General features: G+C 41.9%; 4 protein-coding genes across 5 annotated transcripts; 3 read left to right on the top strand and 1 right to left on the bottom strand.

The window, feature by feature from the left end:
• Positions 1-101: 101 nt before the first annotated feature.
• dap3 (death associated protein 3) lies at positions 102-5,672 on the top strand. Its single transcript, XM_084557068.1, has 13 exons — positions 102-1,508; positions 1,679-1,720; positions 1,861-1,974; positions 2,305-2,406; positions 2,527-2,635; positions 2,728-2,820; positions 2,903-3,033; positions 3,152-3,232; positions 3,924-4,088; positions 4,208-4,267; positions 4,356-4,445; positions 5,246-5,363; positions 5,451-5,672. The coding sequence occupies exons 2-13, from the start codon at positions 1,682-1,684 to the stop codon at positions 5,534-5,536; spliced, it is 1,188 nt and encodes a 395-aa protein (XP_084413194.1). The 5' UTR covers positions 102-1,508; positions 1,679-1,681; the 3' UTR covers positions 5,537-5,672.
• Positions 5,673-6,596: 924 nt separating this feature from the next.
• gba1 (glucosylceramidase beta 1) lies at positions 6,597-12,768 on the top strand. Its single transcript, XM_084558012.1, has 12 exons — positions 6,597-6,856; positions 7,031-7,105; positions 7,186-7,377; positions 7,464-7,610; positions 9,428-9,561; positions 9,635-9,807; positions 9,902-9,991; positions 10,105-10,252; positions 11,033-11,257; positions 11,705-11,868; positions 11,970-12,086; positions 12,158-12,768. Exons 2-12 carry the CDS (start codon positions 7,036-7,038, stop codon positions 12,261-12,263), a joined length of 1,566 nt encoding a protein of 521 aa, XP_084414138.1. The 5' UTR covers positions 6,597-6,856; positions 7,031-7,035; the 3' UTR covers positions 12,264-12,768.
• A 94-nt stretch (positions 12,769-12,862) lies between these two features.
• rnf115a (ring finger protein 115a) lies at positions 12,863-19,800 on the bottom strand (the record flags this gene model as incomplete). Its single annotated transcript, XM_084556753.1, is given in 10 exon segments — positions 12,863-14,019; positions 14,606-14,721; positions 15,697-15,790; positions 15,872-15,944; positions 16,032-16,100; positions 16,270-16,553; positions 16,840-16,894; positions 17,144-17,202; positions 19,646-19,744; positions 19,747-19,800. Coding segments are annotated over 10 exon segments (1,023 nt in total). The 3' UTR covers positions 12,863-13,899.
• Positions 19,801-19,832: 32 nt separating this feature from the next.
• Positions 19,833-25,374, top strand: polr3c (polymerase (RNA) III (DNA directed) polypeptide C). 2 transcript variants are annotated; one of them, XM_084556584.1, is made up of 12 exons: positions 19,833-19,956; positions 21,003-21,149; positions 22,531-22,795; positions 22,913-23,214; positions 23,367-23,471; positions 23,633-23,806; positions 23,895-23,946; positions 24,050-24,261; positions 24,615-24,716; positions 24,799-24,848; positions 24,994-25,143; positions 25,239-25,374. In XM_084556584.1, the coding sequence occupies exons 2-12, from the start codon at positions 21,003-21,005 to the stop codon at positions 25,321-25,323; spliced, it is 1,644 nt and encodes a 547-aa protein (XP_084412710.1). In that variant the 5' UTR covers positions 19,833-19,956; the 3' UTR covers positions 25,324-25,374. The 2 variants fall into 2 exon arrangements, with proteins under 2 accessions (XP_084412710.1, XP_084412709.1); XM_084556583.1 differs by lacking the exon at positions 19,833-19,956 and having other exon boundaries at positions 20,981-21,149.
• Positions 25,375-25,435: the final 61 nt, after the last annotated feature.

Below are 25,435 nucleotides of genomic sequence, written 5' to 3'. Positions count from 1 at the left end.
GTTGTACTTCTTGTATAATGACAACAAAGATTCTGATAAGTTAACAGAAAACACGATTTGATTTAAAACATACATGGACAATATAACAAAAAAGTGTTAAGGTCAGGATGTCAGACTTGCCTTAAGCCACTTAGCATTAAAGCCGTTGTGCTGTGGTGGTGTCTGTCGGAAAATGTGGAGAACAACTGACATACAGTGAACCTGGGGCCAGAGCTCTCAGCATCTGGGCCCCAGTTGTTGCTCTATGTGGCAGGCACAGTTTCAGACCAAGAAATCAGACCAACTTGTGGCATAAATCCGTACTGATCAAACACAACTTTGTTCATTAGCATGCACGATGAGCTCTATGCATACTGTACATTTCACGGACCAATTTACTCCCGACTCAGTGAGAAGAACATTAGTTCTTGAGACAAAAGTTTAACAAATGAAAGCCTGATGCCTGCGTTAGGTAAGTAGGTAGTAAGGCCAGTCAGAGGGGGAAAAAAGCAAGAACTCATCTTTCTGAGGAAAAGAAATCCATCCAACATTGCCGCCTTCCAATGAAGTTATCACAGTGCTAGTGTGAGAAACGTTTGGCTCTTTCATTGCATCTGTAATGGCAACAAAGTGCGCAGAGCCTTTCATTGACAAGTACAATGTAAACAAAAAGCAATGAACGTCACATTCAGTGATAACACAGAGGTTAATATTATAAACTAGCATATTGTGTGGTTGTTTTCTCAAATAAAATTTGAATTGCTACGTGCTGAATTTGCCCCAGAGAGCCATTTTTAAATGGCACAAATTGGTCGTTAAATAAGTTAAATATTTATTTCCTACGTGTAATTGCACACAGTAGCTACTAGAGTGTGCATGTAATGTAATAAAACAAATAATAGCCTGCCTGTCATCTTTTTGACGAATGTAGGCTATAGCAAATACAGACCAAAATAAGACATGAATGAAAGCATAAATGAAAGCACCTTGATATTACACTATACCTCAAGCTTTATAAAGAGCCTGCTAAATGTCTGATTAATGTCCCTACAGCTACAACACATCTGTTGGTTTAACTGAGACCATAAAGTTCAAAGTAAACTACTGTTGCTGATTGAAAATACGTGAGCATATATTCTGAAAAAAAAAAAATTAAAACAAAAAGCCAAATTTAGCTCTTTTGATGTATCTGTTCTTAATCCATGTCATTTATGTAGCGGTGAACACCTCCACTTTATATTTAAACCCTAAGTCTAACTGTATTCATAATTATCAGAGACGAAATGTGCCAAAGTCTGACAAACTCCATTTTCCTCGTTTGTTCTCTCCTGGCTTCTGCGATCTGATTGGCTAAACCGAGTCTGTACGTCACTTCCTGTTCTGCACAGCATGATGGCGGTGTCCATGACAGATCTGGCACATTGACTTCGCCTTGACGTTTAAGGTTTACAGTCCCTGTAGTCAATTGTCGGAACGTCATTTTCAGTAGATGACAGACACCAGTCAACATTTATTGGACTAAATCCCAGGTGACCAGCTTTCAGACTCGCATATTGTTAATGTTTGCCGTATTACGTACCTGCAGGATGCTACAGCTAGCTCTTAGCTAACTGTTTATGCAAGGTTACCGGGCAGTGCTGTGCATTAACACATGTTCTTCTCGTTTGATCTCTGAATTATAACCGTATGCTACTTTCAGATCATGGCTCTCCACAGACTGTCATTCAGGCTGCGGCGGACGGTGAGATGTTTTGTTGGTTTAAGTGCTGTTTAGAAGCTACACATTTAAAACCTGGACAGTATATTCAAAATGACAACTTCTCGCACACTCGAGCTGTTTCAGATGTTTTTATGCAGGACTGTTGTGGCAAAATGTTGCAGGTAACCCACGTAAGGTCCCTTCATACCAGTGGATGTGGGCAGCAGCAGGAGGCTGTGGCTGTAGAGGCAGAATCTGAGCCCTTCTCTGTCTTCAGAACACAGGAGAGCGACCCGGTAAGAAAAGCTGGATTTGATGATATTCAGACACCTTAGTGCTCTGCGTTTAATTGTTTTGGAATGAGCAAACAGATATTACAATCAGATGCAACCTTTTCAACAGTAGACACAGGAAAAGGCCCCTCAGCCAGCGTGTAACTGTGTCTCGGACCGATCTCAAAATGTATTTTATCAGTTAGATTATTGAACACCCAGTGGTTAGAGAAGCGGTGAGGTCACTGGTTTGATTCCCTCTATGTCTATAGCTGAGCTGCTTACTGCTGTCATCATTATTGGCCAGTGTATTTTCGTGATGTTCACCCTAACTTCATCTGTGTCTCTTTCTAGGCATGTCATTCAGAGAAACATATCGGACAGCACTACACTATGCCATCAGCGCATGTTAATCGCGTGTTCCCTCACGGCCTCCCCCGGCGCTACCAGCAACAGGCAGGTCCCTCTTTGGATTTATGAGAACAAACAAGACTCGATTAACAGATTACAGCATTTGTTTTTAAATAAGAAAATGTGTAGCATTCCATGGATATGAATTGTTACACCTGGGTCTAGGTGAAGACGTTCAACGAGGCCTGCATCATGGTGAGGCAGCCAGCTCTGGAGGTCATCTCTTACCTGAAGAATACGGACACCAGCCAACCTGCTCTGCGATATTTATTCTGTATCCTTCAAAGCAGACGGTTACTAACAGAAAAATGAACACTTCCTTCTTCTGAATAAATCCGGCGTTTTTTTCCTTATAACGTTGTTCAGATGGGTTGAAAGGCAGTGGGAAGACAATGGCTCTCTGTCACACAGTGCACTTCTGCTACACACAGGGGTGGCTGGTGCTGCATATCCCCGACGGTGAGACAAACAGAGTGTCGCGCATTGACAGTCTGACTTGTATCCAACAGAACGTGTAAAGTATCTTCTCTGCCTCATGCAGCTCACCTGTGGGTGAAGAACTGTAAGGAGCTGCTGCCATCATCCTATAACGCCTCTCGCTTTGACCAGCCGTTAGAAGCGACGACATGGCTACGCAACTTCAGAATCACCAGCGAACCCTTCCTGTCAAAGGTATGCAGAAAACCTGATGGGTCTGAGTGATGTTACGGCCTGTGCAATATCCCAACATTTATTAAACTCGAATAAAAACCATATAAAAGAGTCTGTGAATCTACTGTTTTCTTCCCAGATCAAAACAAAGCAGCGCTATACGTGGACAAAGAGAGAGTTCACAGACGAGGGACGCCCACTGGGAGAGCTGGTGGATCAGGTGAGTCATCTCACACTACAGTTGAGTGGGAGCTTTGATATCTTGTTTTCTTCCTTTTGAGTATTTATGCTTGATCGTTATGGTTTATCTCATCCTTTTTCATAATCCGCTACCTCATCTTTATTTCCGGCCGACTGATTCCCCTGCAGGACTCATTAAGGTTTCATCTATCACCCTGCCAGTGAGTGGTGGTGATCAATAGCCGATAGAGCAGAGATGGATCGGCACAATATATTTGTGCCACACACACGCTGACAAAGGCTGAAAACGGCAGTAGATTTAAGTGCAGCCTGCGAATTTCCCACTTCCTGTCAGTTCTCACGTTGCTATTGTTGAGTGTGGTTTACTTTCTGAGATAAGGTGCTAGATTATTGTGTTTGACTTGTCAATAAAACTACTGTTAATGACTGCTGTGTTGCTATGAACTTGTGGTGTAGGACATATTGATAAACAGACATCTGACCGCATTGTGTGACAAGACCAGCTTCAGAGCACCTGTTTTGCCATCAGTAATGAATAATTGGATGTTTACAGGCTCAATAAGAGAAATAAATTGTGCATAAAACGTTTCTGCTACCTCAACATCTCACACTTTACGTAGTTTAGTGTTTCTCCTGTTACTGTTTCATATCGTTGCTGGTTTATTGCTCTCTCTTTGGTCATCAGGCGTCTGATGTTTCCTTTGCCATAGGGTATATCTCGCGTGAAGAGCAGCAGTGATGTGGTCGGGGCGGTGATGAAGGAACTGAGGCTCCAAAGCGGGCAACCTGGGGCAGACTTTCGCCTGGCCGTGGCTGTGGATGGTGTCAATGCCCTGTGGGGGAGTTCCACCATCAAGAAGGAGGATAAGAGTTTTGTGAGAAAAACTTATTCACTGTCCCGCAATTCCTCGTGTTTGTCTTTATGCTCCTTCTTCAGGTGTAAGTCTCATGTGTCTCATGTGTCTCATGTGTCTCACTTTCTCACCGTTATAAGGTGGATCCAGGAGAGCTCACTTTGATTCATAACTTGAGGAAGCTCATGAAGAACGACCGGGTGAGAAGAACAAATGTGTGGACAAGCAGTTATATGAGAATATTACTTTTCAGAAATGTTTACGTTAACATTCTCTCTCTTGCCTCAGACCGGAGGCGCCATTATTGCCACTCTAGCTCAGACTGGGTCAATCCACACTTCAAAATCTGCCTACTTGCCTCAAGAGCTGCTTGGAGAGGTTAGAAGTCATTTTCATTCTACTTTATTATCCGCAGCTCTCAAGCCATGACAGCATCGCTTCCAACTAAGGAAATTTCAGACTGAGCAACTTTTTGTTGGACGTGAGCAATATAATGGGCAGATATATCTAGCAATGTTCCAGGAAAAGGATTTCTTGTGACATTTGCCTTGAAAGCATTAGCATCACTCCTTGTTTTGTGCATACAGGTCCTCCCTCTTCACTAAGTGGGCTAGTGTAGAATCAGCCCGATGAATCCTCAAATGTTTCAGTGCTGTCCCCATTCTGTCCACTGCGTTCGGTTCATTTTCTGCTTTCAGTTTTACAGCGTTGTTTCTGATATTATTTATCACAGCTGTCACTGTCGTCAGATCAATTTACTAATGGACCAGCACATCCATCACTGTCAACCACCTTTTACACTTATACTGGACAATGATTGAATTATAACTCTCAAAGCGGGGTCGTATAACATTCAACTCATCCCACAGGATAAAGATGTTGGCAATATTAATCGTTTAGATTTCTCACTGTGTTCAATTGACTTGTTTTTCTCAATGCCATAATTCATGTTTAAAATCTGTCTTCCCTCTGTGAATCTGACTTTTACATATGTTGATATCTGTATTTGTTGGATACTACAACAAGGCCTGTAGTGTGTTTTCTACAAATAATTTTCATTTTATTTTTTTCTAACGTCATTTCAAGATCATTCACGTCAGGATATTTTATTTCACACACTGAAGCTAGCAGGTTTGATCTCCTGTATTCTGACTTCCTGTCTGTGTTTGCCTCTTCAGACGGGCTTTGACAGCATGGATCCATTCATCCCCGTGTCGGTGCCCGTCTACAGCGAGAAGGAGTTTGAGAGCTGTTACCTCTACTACATGGACCGCCACTGGCTGCAGCATCCTCATAGTAATTGATGATGACGATGTTGATGCTTAGCTACTACATGTAAACAAGGCAGTTTTAATAACTCTCTCTTTTTTTTGTTTCAATCAGGCCAAACAGAAGAAGGGAAGAAGGAGCTCATCTTTTTGAGCAACAGGAATCCATCCATGTTGGAGAGAGTTTGTAGCTTCATATGAAGTTACATGAAGATTTAAATTACACGGAACCACACAGATACTACCAGTGTACTCAAAACAAATGTCCATGTCTATAATATGTACCCCTGTGTAAATTATGATGCGTATGTGTAACTTTGATAATAAAAAAGTAAAAAAGGTACTGCTGACTTATTCATTAAGGAAATAATTAAAATATTCAGTGATAAGTTTATGTCCACCTTTTGTTATGTTTCTGAACATCATTATTCATTTGATTCAACTGCACATTTTGCGCTGCGCTGGAAAAAAGAATCGGAACAATGTGAAGTTTTTGGTCTACCGTTATAAACATCTGCGGCCAAAGTAGTGAAAAAGGGAATGGAGGAAGAAGTACATTATTGTCCCAAATGTGTCTTGTGCAGTTAACTCATCCATTTGTGTACACACACAAGGTACTGAGTACATGCGGAGCAGCAGGGAGCTCAAGGGATTAGGTGCCTAACTCAAAGGCACATAAGCTCTTGATGTCAAGGGGAAACCGCTGCTCGCTTACTCCACCCTTGTACATTTCTTCCCATAAGTCCTTGGATTTGACTTGGTGACCCATAAGTCTCATTTTAGAAGATGCACCAGTGTTCGCTATAGCTATAGCTACTGTACTGTATTATTTAATTTGACATGAGATTTACAGTATGAAGAATTGTAATGTTATTAAATTATTTCACAGATCCAGCTGTATTCAAAACGTCTGAAAACATATATATCCAAAATATCCAATAATAATAGTAATAATAAATTGTTCTGACAATGGAATCTGAAGAGAGCAATACAGCAGCTCTAGTGTTGTTTGTTAACCTGTTGTTTTCAAGGGATATGTGGTCAAAGATGGCAAAACCAGGCAAATCAATAATACTATAAAAGAAATGATAATGTAAGAAGGTTTTTTAAAGAAAGGGATGCAAATGTAGAGCTGCTGTTTATAATAGCAGCCATAAATCACGGATGGATTCAGTGCTTTAATATGAGGTATATTTACTAAGGATTTGTGTTATTAAAATATAAAATAAAATATGTATTTAACCCAATGAGGTGTATTGAAAACAATGCAGTGGTCCAACAACAGAATTTATTCTAAATAATTTATATTCAAGAGCAACTACTTGGCGGTGGTGCGCCCCCTGAAGGCTGGTGCTGATAATTACATGGTTGTTCACATGACCTCTTTCAAAGTCACATGATCGGCCAAAGGTAATGAGAAACTGTTTTGGGGGGAGATGTAACGACAGACAGGACAAAATCACTGAATTAACCTCCAGGACATGCCAGATCCTGGTCCAGGTCCGTTCAGAAGCCTCTAAGGTGAGATAATTGTTTATAAAATGCTCTGAATAACATGACGGTGACTGTTTAATGTTTGTTTGTTTGTTTGTTTGTGTCAGCCGATCAAACAGCTGACGGGTGGTAGTTGTAGTTCAGCTTCCTGATTCCCGATTGAGCCTGCGCGCTCTTATTTGGATCTACTTTTTATTTCAGATAAAATGGCATTGTCATTGCCATTATCTCTCCTTTTGGCCCTTTTCATCTCAGCTGGAGTGATCTCATCTACAGGTAACCAACAAAACGCACACATTATTTCCTCTGTTGCTGGGCATAAAAATCACATTTCCATGATTTCTAACCCCTTACAGAAAACAGCAAATGTATAGCCAGAAGCTTTGGCCATAACTCTGTGGTGTGTGAGTGTAATTCAACCTACTGTGATGTTGTTGGCTCGGTCACCCTGCCTCCACTGGGCCAGTACTCCTCCTACCTGTCCAGCATGGCAGGCAGCAGACTGGAGGCCGATCAGGGTCAGGTCCAGGCTAAGAGCACTGGAGCAGGTGAGCAGAGGAGAAGCAGTCTACTGGCCTTCCTGCTGTGTTTGAGCAGGCGGACTACATGTCCTTCATTAATGCGTTTCTTTCAGGCCTCAGGCTGACTATCATTCCCTACCAGAAGTATCAGAAGATCAGGGGATTTGGTGGAGCCATGACAGACGCTGCAGCCATCAACATACTCTCACTTTCCGCTGGCACACAGGAGCAGCTGCTGCGACAGTACTTTTCCAGTGAAGGTACACCACCTGAGCAAAAGTATTCAGCCACAACAATTTTCAGAAAATGGTCCCCTCTCACGCCATCTTACTTTATTCATATATTTAAATCGGTAGTTTTCTTCTTTCTGTTTCTTCGAAGTGAGGTTGTGTGAGGTACTTATCCATAGTCAGTGTTATTAGCTACAGTAGATGGTGGTCGGCACAACCCCAGTTTGGAGAAAGAGACAGGAGGGACCGCACAGAAGACAAGCAATGAAGTGCTGTGGATGGGATCAGCAACAGAACAGCTTTTAGCAACCTAAAACAAGGCTGACCTAAAAACCTAATCAGTATCAGTTAAAGGCTGTGCCGTATTTAGAACATTATCACTGCTTTACCTTGCTGTCAGACAAACTTATTCAACAGTGAATGGTTGCCGTCAAATAACAAAACCACTAATTTAACCCCACAGAACATGGGAGTTGCATGTCTGCTGTTTCCTGGCTTCGTTTGTTTGGTTGTTTGTGTTTATTGTCTGACTTTGGTTTAGATCTGTATTAACATGTTAAAACACAGAGGTCACAGAGGAGTGAAGTAGATCAGCAGCTCCCATAATCTGAAGCAGAGTCTGATGGCTTCGAGCAGATGGATGTAATGGCTTCAGTAACATTTTATTTTTATTTTTTTATTAATCCTTTATTTAACCAGGTTCGTCTCATTGAGATCAAAGATCTCTTTTACAAGGGAGGCCTGACCAAGAGTGCCTGCAATGCAGTTTCAACAGGAAATAACATAAAAACATTGTTTGCTCAGTGGTACTGCATTTTGAAGTTTGAGATTAGACTGTAGATTGTTCCATGCGGCAGGAGCAGAAAACCTGAAAGCTGTCTTTCCCAATTCAGTTCGTACCTTAGAAACCACAAATTGCAGCATATCCTTCGAACAGAGACGGTATTTTTCAACATTTCATGTTTAAAAGAGAAGATAAATATGCAGGAATCGTGTCAAGAATGTATTTGTAGATAAAAACATACCAGTGACTGAGGCGGCGTGTGCTCAAGGCAGGCCAGTTCCCTCTTGAATGTAGACACAGTGGTGAGTAAGAGACCCACAGTTTGTGATGAATCTCAGAGCTCCATGATACACGCTATCCAGCGTGTGAAGACAGTGAGCAGAGGCATTCATGTACAACACATCACCATGATTAACCCTTATTTGACCTGGTCACACCCAGCCTTTTTTAATGGCAGCCACATTCAACAACATAATACTAAAAAACAAATGACAATGCAAGAAAAGGTTGTTCTAAAACATTTTTTTCAATATTATGAAAGCTAAAATGAGATAAAAACATGCACCGTAATACACTATACGAATGGATTATTCTTATTTGGACAATTTTCATGTCACAACAACTGGTTTTTATAATAACATTTCACACATTTTAAGATGCATATAAATGTACGGGCTGGTAAATTTGCCTTATCAACAGAGTAATTATCATCACATGGATCCATATCAACAGTTATTCTGGGCCGACTCTATAATGTATAACATTATTATCATATTATCAAAGCTACTTTCCTGAATATATCAGATATACCGGTATGACGGATGTATGCAGAATCATACAAAATATTCAAACTGATGCTTGTGATACTATGTGTCTGTGTAAAACAAAGGCTTGGTATCTAATTATAACAGCATCATATAAACATTAAGAGGTGGTCTCAGCTTTAGCACCATGCCATGATGTTATAATTGCAGAGTTTTTCAAAGTATGTCCTCTAAGAGTTTTTCCTCTGGACTAATTATCCCTCAGTGTTCGTTGTTATTCAGGTTGTGCTTTGTGGCAGGTATCGGCTACAGTGTAGTGCGTGTCCCTATGGCCAGCTGTGACTTCTCCACCCGTCTGTACACGTACGCTGACACACCGGGAGACTACAACCTAGAAAACTTCACTCTGGCCCCTGAGGACATCAACATGAAGGTGTCTGCCTTTCTACTTGCACACCAACAAGTCTGTGACTCCATCTCATCTCTCCTCTGTCTCTTTGTGTCAGATCCCTCTCCTCCAGCGTGCCCAGGCCTTGTCGCCTCGTCCCCTGTCTCTGCTGGCCAGCGCCTGGAGCGCCCCCGCCTGGATGAAAACTAACGGGGCACTCACAGGAAAGGGCTCCCTGATGGGCCAGCCAGGGGGCAAAGAGCATAAAACATGGGCTCAGTACTATATCAGGTGATTTATGTGACTTCAGCCAAATGAGACATTGCATGTTAGAAGAGCTTGATAGAAGAGAAATTCTAACGGGCTCTTTAATTCTTCCTCTCAGGTTCCTTGAGGAATATGCTAAGTATAACTTGACCTTCTGGGCCCTGACCACAGGAAATGAGCCCTCTGCAGGACGGATGACAAACTACAGGTCTGCTCTCACAAGCCTTTACAAATGATTTTACTCTAAATGAAACAACATCAGGCATCGTTGTGGTCTCTAAATGTTGCAACGGACTAATAAGTGTCCTTGTCTCTCTGCAGTTTTCAGGCTCTGGGCTTCACCCCCGAGGAGCAGAGGGACTGGGTGGCTCTGGACCTGGGCCCTGCTCTGCATGCCTCGTCATACCCACACACGCACGTCCTCTTACTGGATGACAACCGCCTGCTGCTGCCCTACTGGGCTAAAGTGGTGAGTCCAAGGACAGAGAGATGTTTGGAAAAGTCACTGACTTTATTTAACTTGCAGCCACACTAGTGTTGGAGACAAAAGATCAAGAGTTTCAACAAAAGTCAGCATAAGACGGATCATAATGCAGCATAACATGTATATCCCATTGTGGGATAACTAAAGGATGAGCTTAATTAACATAATAAAGATAATTTAGTTACGACTCTACTAAAAATAGATTTTTGCAAATTTCCTGCAGAATTCCTGACAATTTAAATTAAAAAAACTTTTTGTATTACCACACAGAATGTCATTTTGCACCTGTTTCACAATTGAATCGGCCTAAAGGAAAAGTGGCGGGGATAGTGTTGTCTATAATCATTTATTAAGTATTAATTAGGTATTAAATCAGTATTTTTTGGAAGTGTTTTCCAACACTTTCTGCCATCAGCAATTATATAACATGTCCTAAACATGTGTAACATGATATGAATGTATTAAAATGATTAATTCATTTTCAGATAAAATCAACATTTGCCCATTGTGAGCTACTGTAGCCAGCAGTAGGGACAGTAGTTGCTAAACCGGATGGCTGAGAGACTGGTATAGTTGGTCAATGACTTTACAACTTTAATTCCTGTCCACGCTGGAGACTTTTTAATGCTTTTGTAATGCCGTTTTTAAGGAAATAAATCTAATACTTTATTTTAAAATACTCTTCCAGACCTCCAGGTTGTCTGAAAAGGGACAAATTTCTTTCTCCTCTGCTTAATTTAAGTAGTTTTTCACTTGTCCCTCCAGGTCCTAGGTGATGTTCATGCAGGAAGATACATCCATGGCGTGGCAGTCCACTGGTACTGGGACAGTTTTGTCCCAGCTGAGCTAAGCCTGGGAACCACACATCATATCTACCCAGAGTATTACCTGTTCGGCACGGAGGCCTGTGCAGGCTGGAGCCCAATAGACAGAGGGGTGAAGCTAGGAAGCTGGGACAGGGCAGAAGAGTATGCACATGACATTATAGAGGTGAGATCATCTTATCTTCTGAATGAGGGTCATGCTTGTTCAGTCAGGTCCGCTGTAACACGAGGGAGACGTGACGAGCCTCGAGCTGCTCTAGAAAGGTGAGTCACCTCCCTCCACGCTGCAGTGCAGGTTTACAAGTTGCACGCTGCTGCACATGCTCTCCAGAAACTGCCTGCAGGCCATCAAAGCAAGCTGGAACTGGTGTTCTGTTTCTCTCACTCTCTCTCTCTCTCCCTCTTTCTCTCAAGGGAAATTGGACTCCTTCCATTCTATCCATTTTGCATGACTCTGGACATATTGAGAATCACAAGGCATTTGTTTAGTAGATGTGCTGTGACATTTAAACACTAAGCACCTTTCAACAGATTCACTTGACGAAACTCTTACAGCTTTCCAGTTCCAAAACACAAATGATCTACTAAACTGTAGATGTTCTCTCTCTGCTAGGACTTAAATCATTATGTGGTGGGCTGGACTGACTGGAACCTGGCGTTGGACCAGACTGGTGGACCAAACTGGGTTAAAAACTTTGTAGACAGCCCAGTTATTGTGGATAAAAAGCGTGACGTCTTCTACAAGCAGCCGACTTTCTACAGCATGGCCCACTTCAGGTGATTGTTGGTCTGATAATATATTTCACCTGATCCCATTGTTTCAGTCAAATATGATCGCCCTGCCTCTTCCTCCTACCTACTTGAATCTTTACCCACAGCAAGTTCTTGTGGGAGGGCTCTCAGAGAGTGGGGGTGTCTGCCAGTACAGAGACAAACCTGGAATTCTCTGCCTTCATCAGAACAGACAGCTCAGTCGTGATCATCATACTAAACAGGTACTGTACACTGAATCTGTTTCAACGTGTGTCAATAAGAGGAAAATACTGAACTGCTTGTGTGTTCTTAGGTCGTCATCGGTGATCCAGTTTGAAGTATGGGATCCTGCTGTGGGTTACATCCCTGCCAAAGCCCCGGCTCATTCACTGCTAACACTTTCTTGGAAGACACAGTGACAAAAGCTCATTCATTGCACATTTGTCTTTCACCTGAACCGCATTGCAAACATGTCTCTGCACATTTAAGAATGCAAGCATTTCATACCCGCACTTTCTCAAAGAGGTTCTTACTTTGAGAACTGCATCAATCATATCACTTCTTGGCTGCTTTCGTGATTTCACCTAACAAGAAGAATATCAGCACATGTGATTTTCATTTAAAGTATTGAAATTGCAAAACTGCAGCTGAAATAAATGTTCTCCAGAATAACCTGCACTGCAGTGCATCATTGGTGCCTTGATTTACAGCTATTAACATTTATGGAATCAGCACCGATCAGCCACAACATTAAAACCACTATTGTGTTCTTCTGGGAAATCTGGGTCCCGGCTTTAATCTGGACTTTACTTTGATACCTACCACCACCACCAGTATATCCCACCCACTGACAGGCTGACTGGTGTATGTAAAAATGATTACTGCTGTTGCTATTTAAGTTTCTAATTTTATAATAAAAAATATATTGTTTAAAAGTCTGATCTTTTAAGTACCTTTGCATGCAGAGAACAAAGTGACCCCTCTATTAGATCCATTTTTTTTTTTGTCAATTTATTAATACATCATAGACATTTTTTTTTTCATATATATAATATACAGTTTGATAACCAGGTATTTCACATTTGCGTTTCCATTCTCGTTTTTTTCTTTGCAAACCTTAAGTTGTTGGACTAAAATTATTTACATCAAAAAAAGTGATAAAAATGTGAAACGGAGACAGCCATAAACAGGAATAAAATGACAGAGGGATGCCATCTGTTGATAATATATACACCAGGAGGAGTACGCTGAAATCTATAGCATCGGATAAGGGGGCAAAGCGCCGAAGATTTTACTTTAATTCCCTTACTGGTACAACTTTTATTTTCCAGATTTAGAAGAGTCCTGGAAGGTGGAAGGAATCGCTTCCTTTCCTCTGAAAAGTTACAGCGAATGTTTGTGGCCTTTCAACAGCAGTGACTCACCATGATTCCTATAAAATACTCTGTTCTTTATTTGAAACACACCACAGAGCGTGGACACACTAACATGAACACCTTTACAATGCAGTCCAATAAAACACTACCATAATATATCAACAGAATTCATTCAACATCTTCCTGACAAAATCTCTAGAGAAAAGAAACACCCTTCATAATCAGACCATTTATTTCAGGGGTATAGGTGTTCATGCTACGTCCCGTCTCTGTAAATGCCAAGAGTGAAAGTATCCCCTACAGTCATCCCAACGGGGCTCAGTTGCAGGATTTAGCAAATCTTAGGGTGAGTTAAGTCTGGCATTTCTCCACCATAGTGTTTTACAGCAGTGCATTTAAAGAAAGATGTACAAAGAGTTTGCTTGGGGGTGGAAGTAGAGAAAACAAGGGATGAGCAATCTAGGCTGATTTGTTATTAGGTAAAAAAAAAAAAAGAAAAGGATTAAGACGTCTGTATGGTTGCACGGTTGAGGATAAAGGCATTAAAATAAAAATACAAAAAGTCAGACTGAGATGGTTATGACTGCAACAGAGATGAGCAGAGTGAGAAGCGTTTCGTCTTCCCAGTGCGCTGCTGGATGTAGGCGAAGGGAACCAAGGGATGAGACAGGTGGGTGTCTCAGAAGGACCATCTCTCCTGTGTGCGGGGGTCCATTGAGAGGGAGGGCGACTCTGACGAGGGCTGGCTGCTGCTGTCTTCTCCGTTCAAACTCTTCCTACACACTGGACATGTGTCATGCTGCGTGGCCGCAGAACAAAAAGCAGACATTAGCTCAGGGCAGTTCTCTCACATTCCTTATTTTAGCACTAATTTACATGATGCTCAGGCTGTTCTTTGGCTTGGAGTGCCCCGGATTGTTTCTGATCTGCCCAGTCAAATATATGTACCCAGAGCTTCTCTGTGGCCAACATTAAACAAGTAAAAGAAAATCAAAGCAGAAGCTCAGTTTTCTGGTTTGTTATAGTGACTCTGAGTTATTTTTTAATTATGTCCCAGCTCCATTATAACTGTAACCAGCTTTTGAGTGTACTGTGTAAAATGAAATGTACTCAAAACAGCATGCATAATAAAACACTCTTTCTGTGTATGTATATTTTAAAGCACTACTCTACCACAATGCACTACACAAAAGACAAAACAGAGGAGCATTGTGTAAATTGATAAATTCATTTCCCTGTGGTCTTCCCATGTCAATTTCCAAATAACAAGACCACACGTTTCTTTGACCTCTGAACACACTCATTTACACTATGAATGCCACACACCATTTTATCTATTGCATGATTTTATTCGAGAAAATGTTGCCGCATTTTTTGTTACTCACCATTTCCAGCCATGGTACTATACAGTCTGAATGAAAGAAGTGGTTACAGGGTAGCTGTCTGACTGGCTCTCCGACTGCGAAGTCCTCTTTGCACACTGGACATTCCATACAGCAGTCTAAAGGAGAGAAAGTGGAAATGTGCTTTCAGTCATTCATCTGATATCAGTACTCTTACCTATCTGGTCATAAACGTCATCCACTTGAAGAGACATGCACCATATCATTACAGACTGTCTTTGCATTCTTGGATTTCACAGCAGGAAATTAAGACTGGAATCAGAGCATTATCAGAGGAATAAAAATACAAAGATACAGGCCTAAAAAAACAAAAAAAAACAGGACGTGGGATTTTCATTTGCCCCAGTAAGTCGGCTAACAACAGTCCTGCAAAGGCTTCGCTGCATAACTACCCACATGGTTACAGTTGAGTGGTAAAATAGGACAATATACACAAAAGATGAAGAAAAGAAGAACTCATCTATAACAGGAAACAAAGGGAAGTGAAGGACCAGCAAGAAAAAAGAAAAAAAAAAGAGCAAAAGACATCATCTCAAAGTAATTTATGGAAACAACTGTAAATACTGTCATGGTTAATGGGCATTACATCCCAAACAGTTTCAGAAGCTCCTCTTAGCAGGCAGCAACATGAACATAAGCATCAGAACCATATCATGCTGCATCCAAATGCTTCATAGACTTTTAAACAAATGACAGATTTGTTATGAACTTATTTTTACCAAATAGGTATAAACTTAATTTAATCACATGAAGACTTGTCTCTGTATATGCCTGTACAACTAAAACAGAGTAATGCCTTAATATAATTTTAAGTATTTCTGCTATGACTAGTGACTAGTTATGCTACAGTGACTTCAGCCTTGGTATTATTGATTACTTTGTGAATGGATGCATAGAGCAACCCCAGCTTTAAAAGATAAGCATGCTGCATCCAAATTTCAGACAAAAATTAGACAGCTTTACAAATAATAACTGATGACTTTACACATAATTGACAACCTCAGTTATGGTACTACTGAAATTTGTACTTCAAGGACATGGCCAGAGAAACACGGTGAGACCGAGTGACTGACCTGCTTGTTCCTGAGAGATATTGACCGTCGGAAGAGAAGAGATCTTCTCTTTCTCTGCTGGAGGAGGTCCCGTGTTCTCCAGCTGACCTAGTAACTACATACACACATTCAAATATGTAAACTCAAGAGTAAAGTTGACGGGACCTGGTAAGAGGTTTTGTAAAGTCTGGTTTACCTGCGTTATCACAGCATCTAACCCTCCCTGCCCCCACGCGTAATCCCCTGGGTTAGAGTGCAGCATCCCCGTCCTGAAACAGACACAGACAGGCCAAATTGATGATTAGATAGCATTTAAATAGAACAAACAGTGTGATGCTACTGTAATGTCATAATACCATGACAGGGGAGGTGAGCCAGGGACTCCAGAGTTGGCAAAGAGACCAGCAAGAAACTGTTGTACAATCCTGACAAATAGAAAATGTGCAGCAGTTAATGTCATCGCAAAAAATAACAGTACAGTAGAACAGTATAGACTGTATGAGCACTTTAAGTGTCAGTTCACAGGACGAGAGTGGGAAAGACAGTAAGACGGTAAGACAGAAGATGAGGCTGTGGAACCAGTCAGTTACTCACCCTTCCACAGCAGGTGAGCGGTCTGGTCTAGTGGTGCCTCTAGACCGGTATCTCCTCTGGCTGTGCAGACGTGGTGGACGTCCTGGTCCCCAGTGATCCGATGCTCCTAGTAGGCCGCCCATTGGTCCTCCAAGGCCTGCAGGGACGGATCCCCCAATTGGTCCTCCTCCCAACCCTCCCAGGTCACTGAAACTTCCCAGGCGTCCTCCAGGGAGCCGAGGTTCTGAGTCAGGTGTGTCACTGTCTGTTGTGAACGGCCGCTCCAGTAACAAGAGATGCCATAGCTGAAGTGATGTATTGTTCAGATAGAGGAGGCGATTCGCAGAGGCCGGTAGATTAAGAGAGAAAGTGGGGACGCAGAAAGCAAGTGGTGGAATGACAGAATAAAAAAGTCAATAAGAGAAGAAAAGAGACCAACGTGTAAAAAGAAAAGAAATGGACAGGGTGCAAACGAAGGCGAATGATAGAGACAGGGGAGAAAAATATTAAGTAAATAGAAGTATGCAGTTATTTCTATCACACCTCCTGCTTTCCTTCCTCTACTCCCCCAAACTTCAGATCAAATCATACCTCTGCAAACTGTGTGGCTGTGTCATCTATCCCGTTAGAGCCACCCTCTAGGAGACTGAGGGGAACGGCACCCAAGGGGACAAAAGACACACTATTAGCAACACGCACTGAACCCTGTACATGTTCAGCTTTAGTGTCAGCCTGAAACAAAACTACACAGCGAGCCTACAAGCTTCAACTGTGCAGCATCAGCATTCTCCGGCCCAGGTACCGGCTTCTGTTCCAGGTTGACACTAACAGGCTTAAACACAATGTGTTGTCTGGAGAAGTGAAATAGATAGCGAGAGTAATAAAAGTCTCTTACCTGGAGTCTTCTGTTACTTCCTCTATGAAACCTGAATCACATCTTGGACAGATGTACTCCTGGAAAGAGTGAGTCACACAGAAGTCAAATAGGTTAGAATAATTTCCTACAACCCAAAGCAATTATCATATCATCGTGTTATGACAGACCAAGTGTCCACAACCTCAAGATTCTGTTGGAAATCCTGAAGCAGAGGAAAGCAGTGAATTCTCACAGTGGAGAAGCAGATACTAATGAAGATATGAGAATGATATCATTAAAATTTACTGAAGCAAATAACTGTCTAACTAGCAGTTTAATTTTCTGCCTGCTGAGTACAGATTAATGGGCCATTGATTTATGTTCGACTTTAGTAAAATCATTTAATTGTGTCATGATTTTATTGTATTATGATTATGTTATACAAAAAAAGGTAATTAAAATAATACCAAAATGAAAAGTTGGGCTTTTGTTTTACATGTGTAAAATGTTTTTTCCAGATGTTATTCATGAGAAGCAATTTGTGGCAAATCGGTCATATTTCTATCGTGCGATATATTTAATATGCAGATAAAAATCTTCAACAAAAGGAACCATGAAAACGTTGTTAAAATATGTATAATGCCATTGTCTTTTGTTTTGTTTTTTGAATGCAACCAAGGAGGTAGAGCTGGTCTGCCAACCACACCTAAAGTACGGATTGCTAGAAACCAGAATGAGGAAAACATTGCTGCCAACTTGTGCAGCAAGATCATTTGTTGATCTCTCATCAAAAGCCAGGGTTTCTCATCCATGAAAACTGGATTGAAGTGGGGTAATTTTATACACAGACAGGGTTACGAGAGATTAGAGTGATACCTTTGTTGTACAACATATGTTAATGGAAAAGTAGGTCATACAGATATCAGCTTCATATTACATATGGAACTTCATGGCTTTTTGTAAACAGACTACGAATTAATGCCACTGCCACACTCGTGGTTTAGTTTGGTTTACAAAAATTAAAAATAAAAAAAAAATAAAAAATGGGGATCTAAGACCATTTTGCATGGTCAGAATTGGTCAGGAAATGCTTCAGTAAGCAGAAACAGCTCATGCCAGTCGCGTGTCATTTGTTCCTGTCTGTTGTGTAAATGAATACACGACTGAGACAAGGACCTTTAGATATACTGTAGTAGTACAGTGTGATAATCGTGGGTGTTGCTGTCAGTTGGCTCAGTGAAGACATGCCATAGGACTGAGTGTGCCTCAGACAAGCAAACCAATTTAGAGTCAGTGACAGGGCAGTCAGAAAGTACCCTCAACCGCACCATAAAACAACGCTACGGCTGACAACAATCTGGTGGACTCACTCATTTACACAATGACTGACAACCACATAGAGAATGCAATACACACGCAGTTGCCAGTAGTAATATTTTCACCAATCAGTATTTATCAGCTGAGGCAGATTAAGTACACATAATCTTTTTAGCATGTTTTCATTTTTTTTTTTTATATCAGTTTGTTGACTGAACTGAAAATATGTCATAACTGCCGATCAAAGTTTCCTAAAATACAAGCTGACATCTTCAAATCGCTTGTTTTGTCCAACTTGAAAGACAAAAAACTGTCACATCTTCACATGTAAGATGATTTAATTGTTATAAATTATGACAGCTGTAAAATTGACTTGGGTAATCATCAACTCATTATAACGCCACATAATTTAAGAAAGTATACTAACTACAGCTTCTGAAGTTACCATAAGGTGTGATATACAACTTTCTAAAACTACTAACTACTACTACTTAACTGAGTTTTACAACTGTTGAAGCCAGGATCTACTGCAAGGCTGTTGTGTTGGTATACTGTAGTACACTGTATACAATAAACTGTGTAGGAAATAGGAAATCCTCCAAACTATCTAGGATGTAGAAAATATGATTAAAACACCGTATGGCTAGTATAAGTCTGGCAAGATGAAGGTCATACATTATATAGCGACGCTATGCTGGTCTCACTTCTAATTCAAAACTGAAACTAAGCAGGTTATATTTAACTATGTTCCCGAAAATTCCCCTACTGGCCCTGTTAACTGTGTGTTTTAACAGAAACAAAAACTTACATTTTATATAGCCTGCTATCTGTCAACACTGTCAACTAAGTTTGTAGCATTAAAATGAAATCTAATGAGCTTTCTCTCATGTGTTCCTGTTGTTGTGTGCAGAACACAACATCCTCAAACTGTCAAAGCAGTTTAAAACACAGCGATTTCACAAGATTGTATTCAGCAGGCAAGCTTAACAAAACCTGTTGATTATTACTTTTAATGCCTGTGATTTCGAGGATGATATTTGCGAGTGTCACCAGTTTATTTAGAGAGTTAACAACAACAAACGCCGCTAACTGCTAACAGGCTAGCTGGGGTTTTAGCTTTAGCAAGCAAGCTAAACAAACGGTTTTTTGCGCAAAGACAGACTTGTCAGTCGCACGTATAATACAGTGGAGTGTAACAGAAACGAAGAAAAATATCTGGCTTACCGGGAGTTTGGGGTTTACTTCTCCCTTACAACAGTGACAGAAAAACCGATGCGGGGGAACAGCCGCAGCCTCCGCCATCTTCCCCAGACGAGCACAAACACACTGACGTCGGTCTTCCACAAGCTGAAGACAGCTGTCCGCCTCCGGCCCAGCATGCACCGCGGCAATCCTGGCAAATCCCGGCGAGCAAAACCCAACAGCGGAAGTGTCCGTGTGTTGTCGTTTAGCCGCCGCATGTGTACAGTGTGTTCAGCCTGTGGGATGCTCAAAAGCAAGAGTTGTGTCTCTCCAGGAAATTGTCTGTTTGAAAGGTTTGTGTGAAATAGAAAAATAGCACTCGTTAAGGACGTTAACTCGTTTAGATGTAAACTTTAGCCTTTAAGTTAGCTTGTATGTAGCTAGCCGATACTAAAGTAAGCTCTGTATCGTGTATGTAAAACCTTCTCTGCTACCATTCATGACAAATATTATGCTTACACTTCTTGGGAAATATACAGTTAGGAGTGTGCATAATTGACTCCTGCAAAAGCGAGGATTGATTTAAATATAAGTGGACTCGTATGTTTATACTCACTTGCCAAAACATTAGGTGCACTACTGAAAACGAATAGATTCTAGTCCTCACTAAATGCCCCTCCATGACTGTTATAATGTTTAGTTTATGTTGAAACTATGTAAGAACGCTGGTCATTCATACTGTATGATCGCTTTGGAGGCTGTAGTTTGTGGTGCTGTTTGTATTGAATCAAACACAACAGTATTTATTTTACTTAGCCCAGCCCATTGACAAAAGTGGGGTTGTCAGAATAATCCAAACACGTGACAGTGCAACACAATACATTTCAATAATACTACACACCACAGCCTCCAATAGACTGGCGGCCTGTCCAGGGTGTATCCTGCCTCTCGCCCAGTGACAGCTGGGATAGGCTCCAGCCCCATGAATGAATGAATGAATGAATGAATACCATAACTTTCATGAAGCTCTGGTTCAGTGCAAGGCTGTTATATTAATATGCACTTCACTAGCGTATCTAATGAACTGGCAAGTGAATGTATATTCTGGAGCACTTTTACTCAAATGTATTGTGATAACATGTTTCATACAAATAAACTTACTGTGACATATTAACAAATTCAAATCAAAGCCGTAGAAGCTGAGATACTTACATTGTTAGTGATTAGTAAACAGTAGTTCTCTAAATTGGTATACTGATTAATCAGACAATTATACTACAAATATTTTTTACTTCCAACCCTACATCTTACAATTATAAATAAATAATAACATTATTATTATTAATGATTGCTCTGCTCCATTATGCTGCTGTGTGTACCTGCTTGTTTGCTTATGCAGATGACTGCCCAGGAAGTGCGTCTGTGTGGTCTTCTGCTGCGTGAACACTTTGGAGAGGTGGTGGAGAAAGTGGGAACGCACCTGCTCAGGAGTGGTGCACAGCATTTAAGAGCCATCATTCATGAAACTGGCATCTCAGCAGACCTGGTAAAACTCCTACACACTTTTTCATCCATGCATTATTGGCTTGTTAGTGTTTTATCTGTTATGGCTTAGTTGCAGATTATCTGGATATTCCTTTATTAGTTTTGACTATTATAATATCACAGCTTAAGACATACAGTAGTTGAGCTGAATGAAAGTGCAGGAGACGTAGGGAGGCAAAGTGAATGCAAACAAAGTGCACGTCAGTAGTGTGATGCTTCACACTACTTTTGCAAAACTAACAAACAAACTCATGCTTTTGTGAGTGAATCCACGCCAAAGATAATTTGCTCCACATGGTTGGTTTATGTTTGCAATAGTGCGAAGAAGGCATGTCAGATGTTTGACAGAGCATGTTTTCAATACAATACATTAGAATAGCACGACATTCATTTTCTGTAACCACTTGTCCTCATGGAGGGTCGCAGGGGGCTGGAGCTCTCATTGCTGTACGCTTTAGTCAGATGTCTGTATCTGTGACAGATGTATTTTTATCTCATTTTCCTGCTGTTCTCTGCTCTCTTTTCTGTCTCTACCCGACTGGCCTTAGGCAGATGGGTCCCTCCATATGAGATGGGTTCTGCTCAAGGTTTCTTCCTATTAAAAGGGAGTTTTTCCTTGCCACTGTCGCCTTCAGGCTTGCTGTGGGGGTCTCAGACCGGATGTTGTAAAGCGTTGTATTGCTACTGACGCTATATAAATAAAATTGAAAATTGAATTGGGTGAGAGGCAGGGTACACCCTGGACAGGTCGCCAGTCTATCGCAGGGCTAACACAGAGAGACAGACAACTATTCACACTCACACCTTCAGCATATTTAGAATCATCAGTTCACCTAACAAGCATGTCTTTGGACTGTGGGAGGAAGCCGGAGTACCCAGAACCCAGAACCTTCTTGCTGTCAGTGCAAGAAGGTTCAGTGCTAACCACCACACCACTGTGGTGCCTGCAATAGCATGACATATGCAGCTGAATGTGTTAGAGGATTTTCTGCCTCAACATTTTGTGCGCACATGAAAGGAAACAGAGAAGGTCCCGGGTTCGAATCCATGGGCCAACTGGGCCTTTCTGTGTGGAGTTTGCATGTTCTCCCTGTGTCTGCGTGGGTTCTCTCCGGGTACTCCGGCTTCCTCCCACCGTCCAAAGGTTAAATGGCGATTCTAAATTGGCCGTAGGTGTGAATGTGAGTGTGAATGGTTGTCTGTCTCTCTGTGTTAGCCCTGCGATAGACTGGCGACCTGTCCAGGGTGTACCCCGCCTCTCGCTCGATGACAGCTGGGATAGGCTCCAGCAGACCCCGCGACCCTTAACAGGAATAAGCGGTTACAGACGATGAATGAATGAAAGGAAACAATAAACTCCTGTTTTTTTCTTCCTAATCCAGGTAAAGAAATCCTTGTGTGTGCTTGTGCAGCATGGGGCCTGTTTGTTCAACTCAGGCCGCAAAGGACCTGGCAGCCCGACAGAGCATCGTTCTAGCTGTGACCGGATCCTTAGAATTCTGCGCTACCCACGTTACATTTACACTGCCAAAACCCTGTACGGCGACACAGGAGAGCTAATCATAGAGGAGTTACTGCAGAGAGGCCACATGACGATGAGCATCACGGTTAAGACGGTTGCAGACCGCCTCACGCAGAACATGGAGGGTCAGTGTCTGTATCAAACAAAGACTGTGGTAAAAAAACAAAACACTTTTCTGAATGGGTGTTTTAAAGGCTTACATGGAAACCAGCTAGTAAATTTCTTTGCATCTTGTTTTGTAGAGGGGCGCAGCATGGATTACAATGAAGTGGCCTCTACCTTTTCCAACCTGGTCGAGACTCATTTTCTTCAGCGCTGTCCTCCGTTGTCGGGAGCTGGTACGACGGATAGCGCTACTCCAGCTACAAGTGCGACTCCTGCTACTCCCGCTGCTCCTGTCACCACCTCTCTGCCCACACCAGAAAGCTTCCCTGACTGCTACAAAGTACCTCATGTTACTCTCATCGGGAGGGGCAAACGTCAGCTCGCCGCCGAGGAGGGAGAAGAGCAGAGGAACGCTAAAAGGGCTAAGATGGACTCAGAGGTCAGGGTTTGGAACACATTTCCTGCATAATCTCCATTTACTTCTTCAGTGCACTGCCCCTTACATCTGACATATTGCTTATCATTCATGCGACTCTCTTTCTCTGTAACCATGAGTCTGTCTCTCAAATAATCTCCGTCTCTTTTGCTCAGACACATGGGGATGAGGGGATTTACTGGCAGGTGAATTTTGAGCGGTTCCATCTCCACTTCAGAGACCAGGCCATCATCACTGCTGTAGCCAACAAGCTGGATCAGGTCAGGATGACCAAGTTGTTGGTTGTGCAAGCCTCTGTTCTTCAGGCAGGAAGTTCTAGACCTGATTACATGCTTAAAAAATGCACGTCATTAAAAAAGGAAACATTGTTCTGATTGAATTAACAAGTATTATGATTCTAATGACTTGTCCCACTCTTTAGACAAGCAGTGAAATAGTGAGGACCATGTTGAGGATGAGTGAGGTGACAACTTCTCCCTTAGCCGCCTGCACAAAGCCCCTCTCAGCCAATGAGATCTTCAGGTCCCTTCCAGCCAGCTACAACATCCCCAGACCTATACTAGACCAGTACCTCACTCTGCTGGTGGATGACCCGGTACGATCTCCTCACACTTGATGCTTTCCTGTCCTAATTTTAATCCAAACAAGATGTTCATATCTTCTTCTCCTCTCCATTTTTTAAGATGGAGTTTGTTGGAAAGGCTGGTGAAAGTGGAGGAGGGATGTACGTTGTCAGTATCCTTTTTTTAAATGCGGAGGACATCATCATAAATCAGCGCACTTGCTCGTCTACTTAATTCATGAATTGCAAAGCGCAGTTTCTAAACTCGTCTCTCAGATCTGCATCGAGCACTGGCCAATCTGGCACGGGCCACGCTTGAGTCTGTTGTACAGGAGAGGTTTGGCTCCCGATCAGCTCGCATCTTCCGTCTGTTGCTAAGGAAACGTCATCTGGAGCAGAAGCAGGTGGAGGATTTTGCCATGATTCCAGCCAAAGAGGCTAAAGACATGCTGTACACACTGCTTTCACAGAACCTGGCCCAGTTACAGGTATGTGCGTGATGGACCATGAATTGTTTCCAAAGCACGACGAAGTGTTTGAACTGATTTAGTCTGATAAAGTAAGGGGACAAGCTGATCATTGGATTGAATTTTTATGGTCTCTTCAAACTAGTTTCCCTCAGTATTAACATGAGTGACTCTCTGGAAAGGAGGAGTAATCCAAAAACAATCAGATCCTGAAACATACTTTGCCAAATGTTCACTTTAATTAAACCATCTCTCTGCAACTGTTCACAAAACAGCCCATGTAGCCCACAAAAATTTCACTGTCATTCAGAGAGGGAATCACCATACTTCACATTCTTTATTCTACCTATGCAATTATATCTTTTGTTTTTCAGGAAGTCCCGAAGACTCCTGACTACGCTCCTTCTCGCACCTTCTATCTTTACACCGTCAACCAACTCTCTACGGCAAGAATGCTGTTACAGAACTGCTACAAGGTAAAACTGTGAACATCGAGCTGTCTTTCCTGCTTGCTATCCTTCACTAACATGTTGTCTGTGGACATGTTTCTTCTTGCAGACAGTGGCCAACCTCATAGAGCGACGTCTGTTTGAGACCAAGGAGAGCAAGTCAGTATTTCATGAGCAATTTTACTCGCTGTGTCTCACTGCCCCTGCAAGCCACACTCATTCACAAGATTAGCTATCGAGTTTGTCTGGCTCACACCCTGCACTCCAAATGAATGGGATGATTGGTTTTATGTTTGGTTTACAGGCGCCTACTGGAGAAATCCCAGCGAATTGAAGCCATTCTGGCGTCTCTGCAGGCCAGCGGGGCTGAGCCTGAACAGCTGACCGAGGTTGAGGAGATGATCACTGCTCCTGAAAAGCAACAGCTGGATTCCTTAAGGCTTCATATTAACAAGTAGGAATACAAAACTTAAATTCACTTTTCTGCAAGTGTTGAGGCAGTTCTCTGTTGCTGTTCATACCCTTAATGTTTTTCTTTTTCTCCACCAGGTTAGACTCAGCAGAAAACCAAGTAGATGAAACCATCTTCCTCCTGGAGTCCTACATCTACTCCACTGCCACAACCACAAGTTGAGTCAGGAGCAATGCAGTTCACCCATAGTACTTAAGAAAGCTTGTAAAGCACTGTATGGATGCTGTCAAGTATGAGTGTTTTTAGTTAATATTTTTTCAGTTTGAATTGGAAT

This window comes from Chelon labrosus, assembly GCF_963514085.1.
Source record: "Chelon labrosus genome assembly, chromosome: 12".
Taxonomy (NCBI): Eukaryota; Metazoa; Chordata; class Actinopteri; order Mugiliformes; family Mugilidae; genus Chelon; species Chelon labrosus.
This window is presented reverse-complemented; position numbering and strand designations above follow the sequence as displayed.

What these genes read in the sequence shown, in the direction of transcription:
- dap3 (XM_084557068.1), top strand. Translation starts at nt 1,682, where the DNA reads ATGGCTCTCCACAGACTGTCATTCAGGCTGCGGCGGACG. An exon ending in GAACACAGGAGAGCGACCCG is followed by an intron (nt 1,975 to 2,304) that starts GTAAGAAAAGCT and finishes GTCTCTTTCTAG; the next exon opens with GCATGTCATTCAGAGAAACA. An exon ending in AGCTCATGAAGAACGACCGG is followed by an intron (nt 4,268 to 4,355) that starts GTGAGAAGAACA and finishes CTCTTGCCTCAG; the next exon opens with ACCGGAGGCGCCATTATTGC.
- gba1 (XM_084558012.1), top strand. Translation starts at nt 7,036, where the DNA reads ATGGCATTGTCATTGCCATTATCTCTCCTTTTGGCCCTTTTCATCTCA. An exon ending in CTGAGGACATCAACATGAAG is followed by an intron (nt 9,562 to 9,634) that starts GTGTCTGCCTTT and finishes TCTTTGTGTCAG; the next exon opens with ATCCCTCTCCTCCAGCGTGC. An exon ending in GGACGGATGACAAACTACAG is followed by an intron (nt 9,992 to 10,104) that starts GTCTGCTCTCAC and finishes GTCTCTCTGCAG; the next exon opens with TTTTCAGGCTCTGGGCTTCA.
- polr3c (XM_084556583.1), top strand. Translation starts at nt 20,997, where the DNA reads ATGCAGATGACTGCCCAGGAAGTGCGTCTGTGTGGTCTTCTGCTGCGT. An exon ending in TAGCCAACAAGCTGGATCAG is followed by an intron (nt 23,472 to 23,632) that starts GTCAGGATGACC and finishes CCCACTCTTTAG; the next exon opens with ACAAGCAGTGAAATAGTGAG. An exon ending in TTAAGGCTTCATATTAACAA is followed by an intron (nt 25,144 to 25,238) that starts GTAGGAATACAA and finishes TTTCTCCACCAG; the next exon opens with GTTAGACTCAGCAGAAAACC.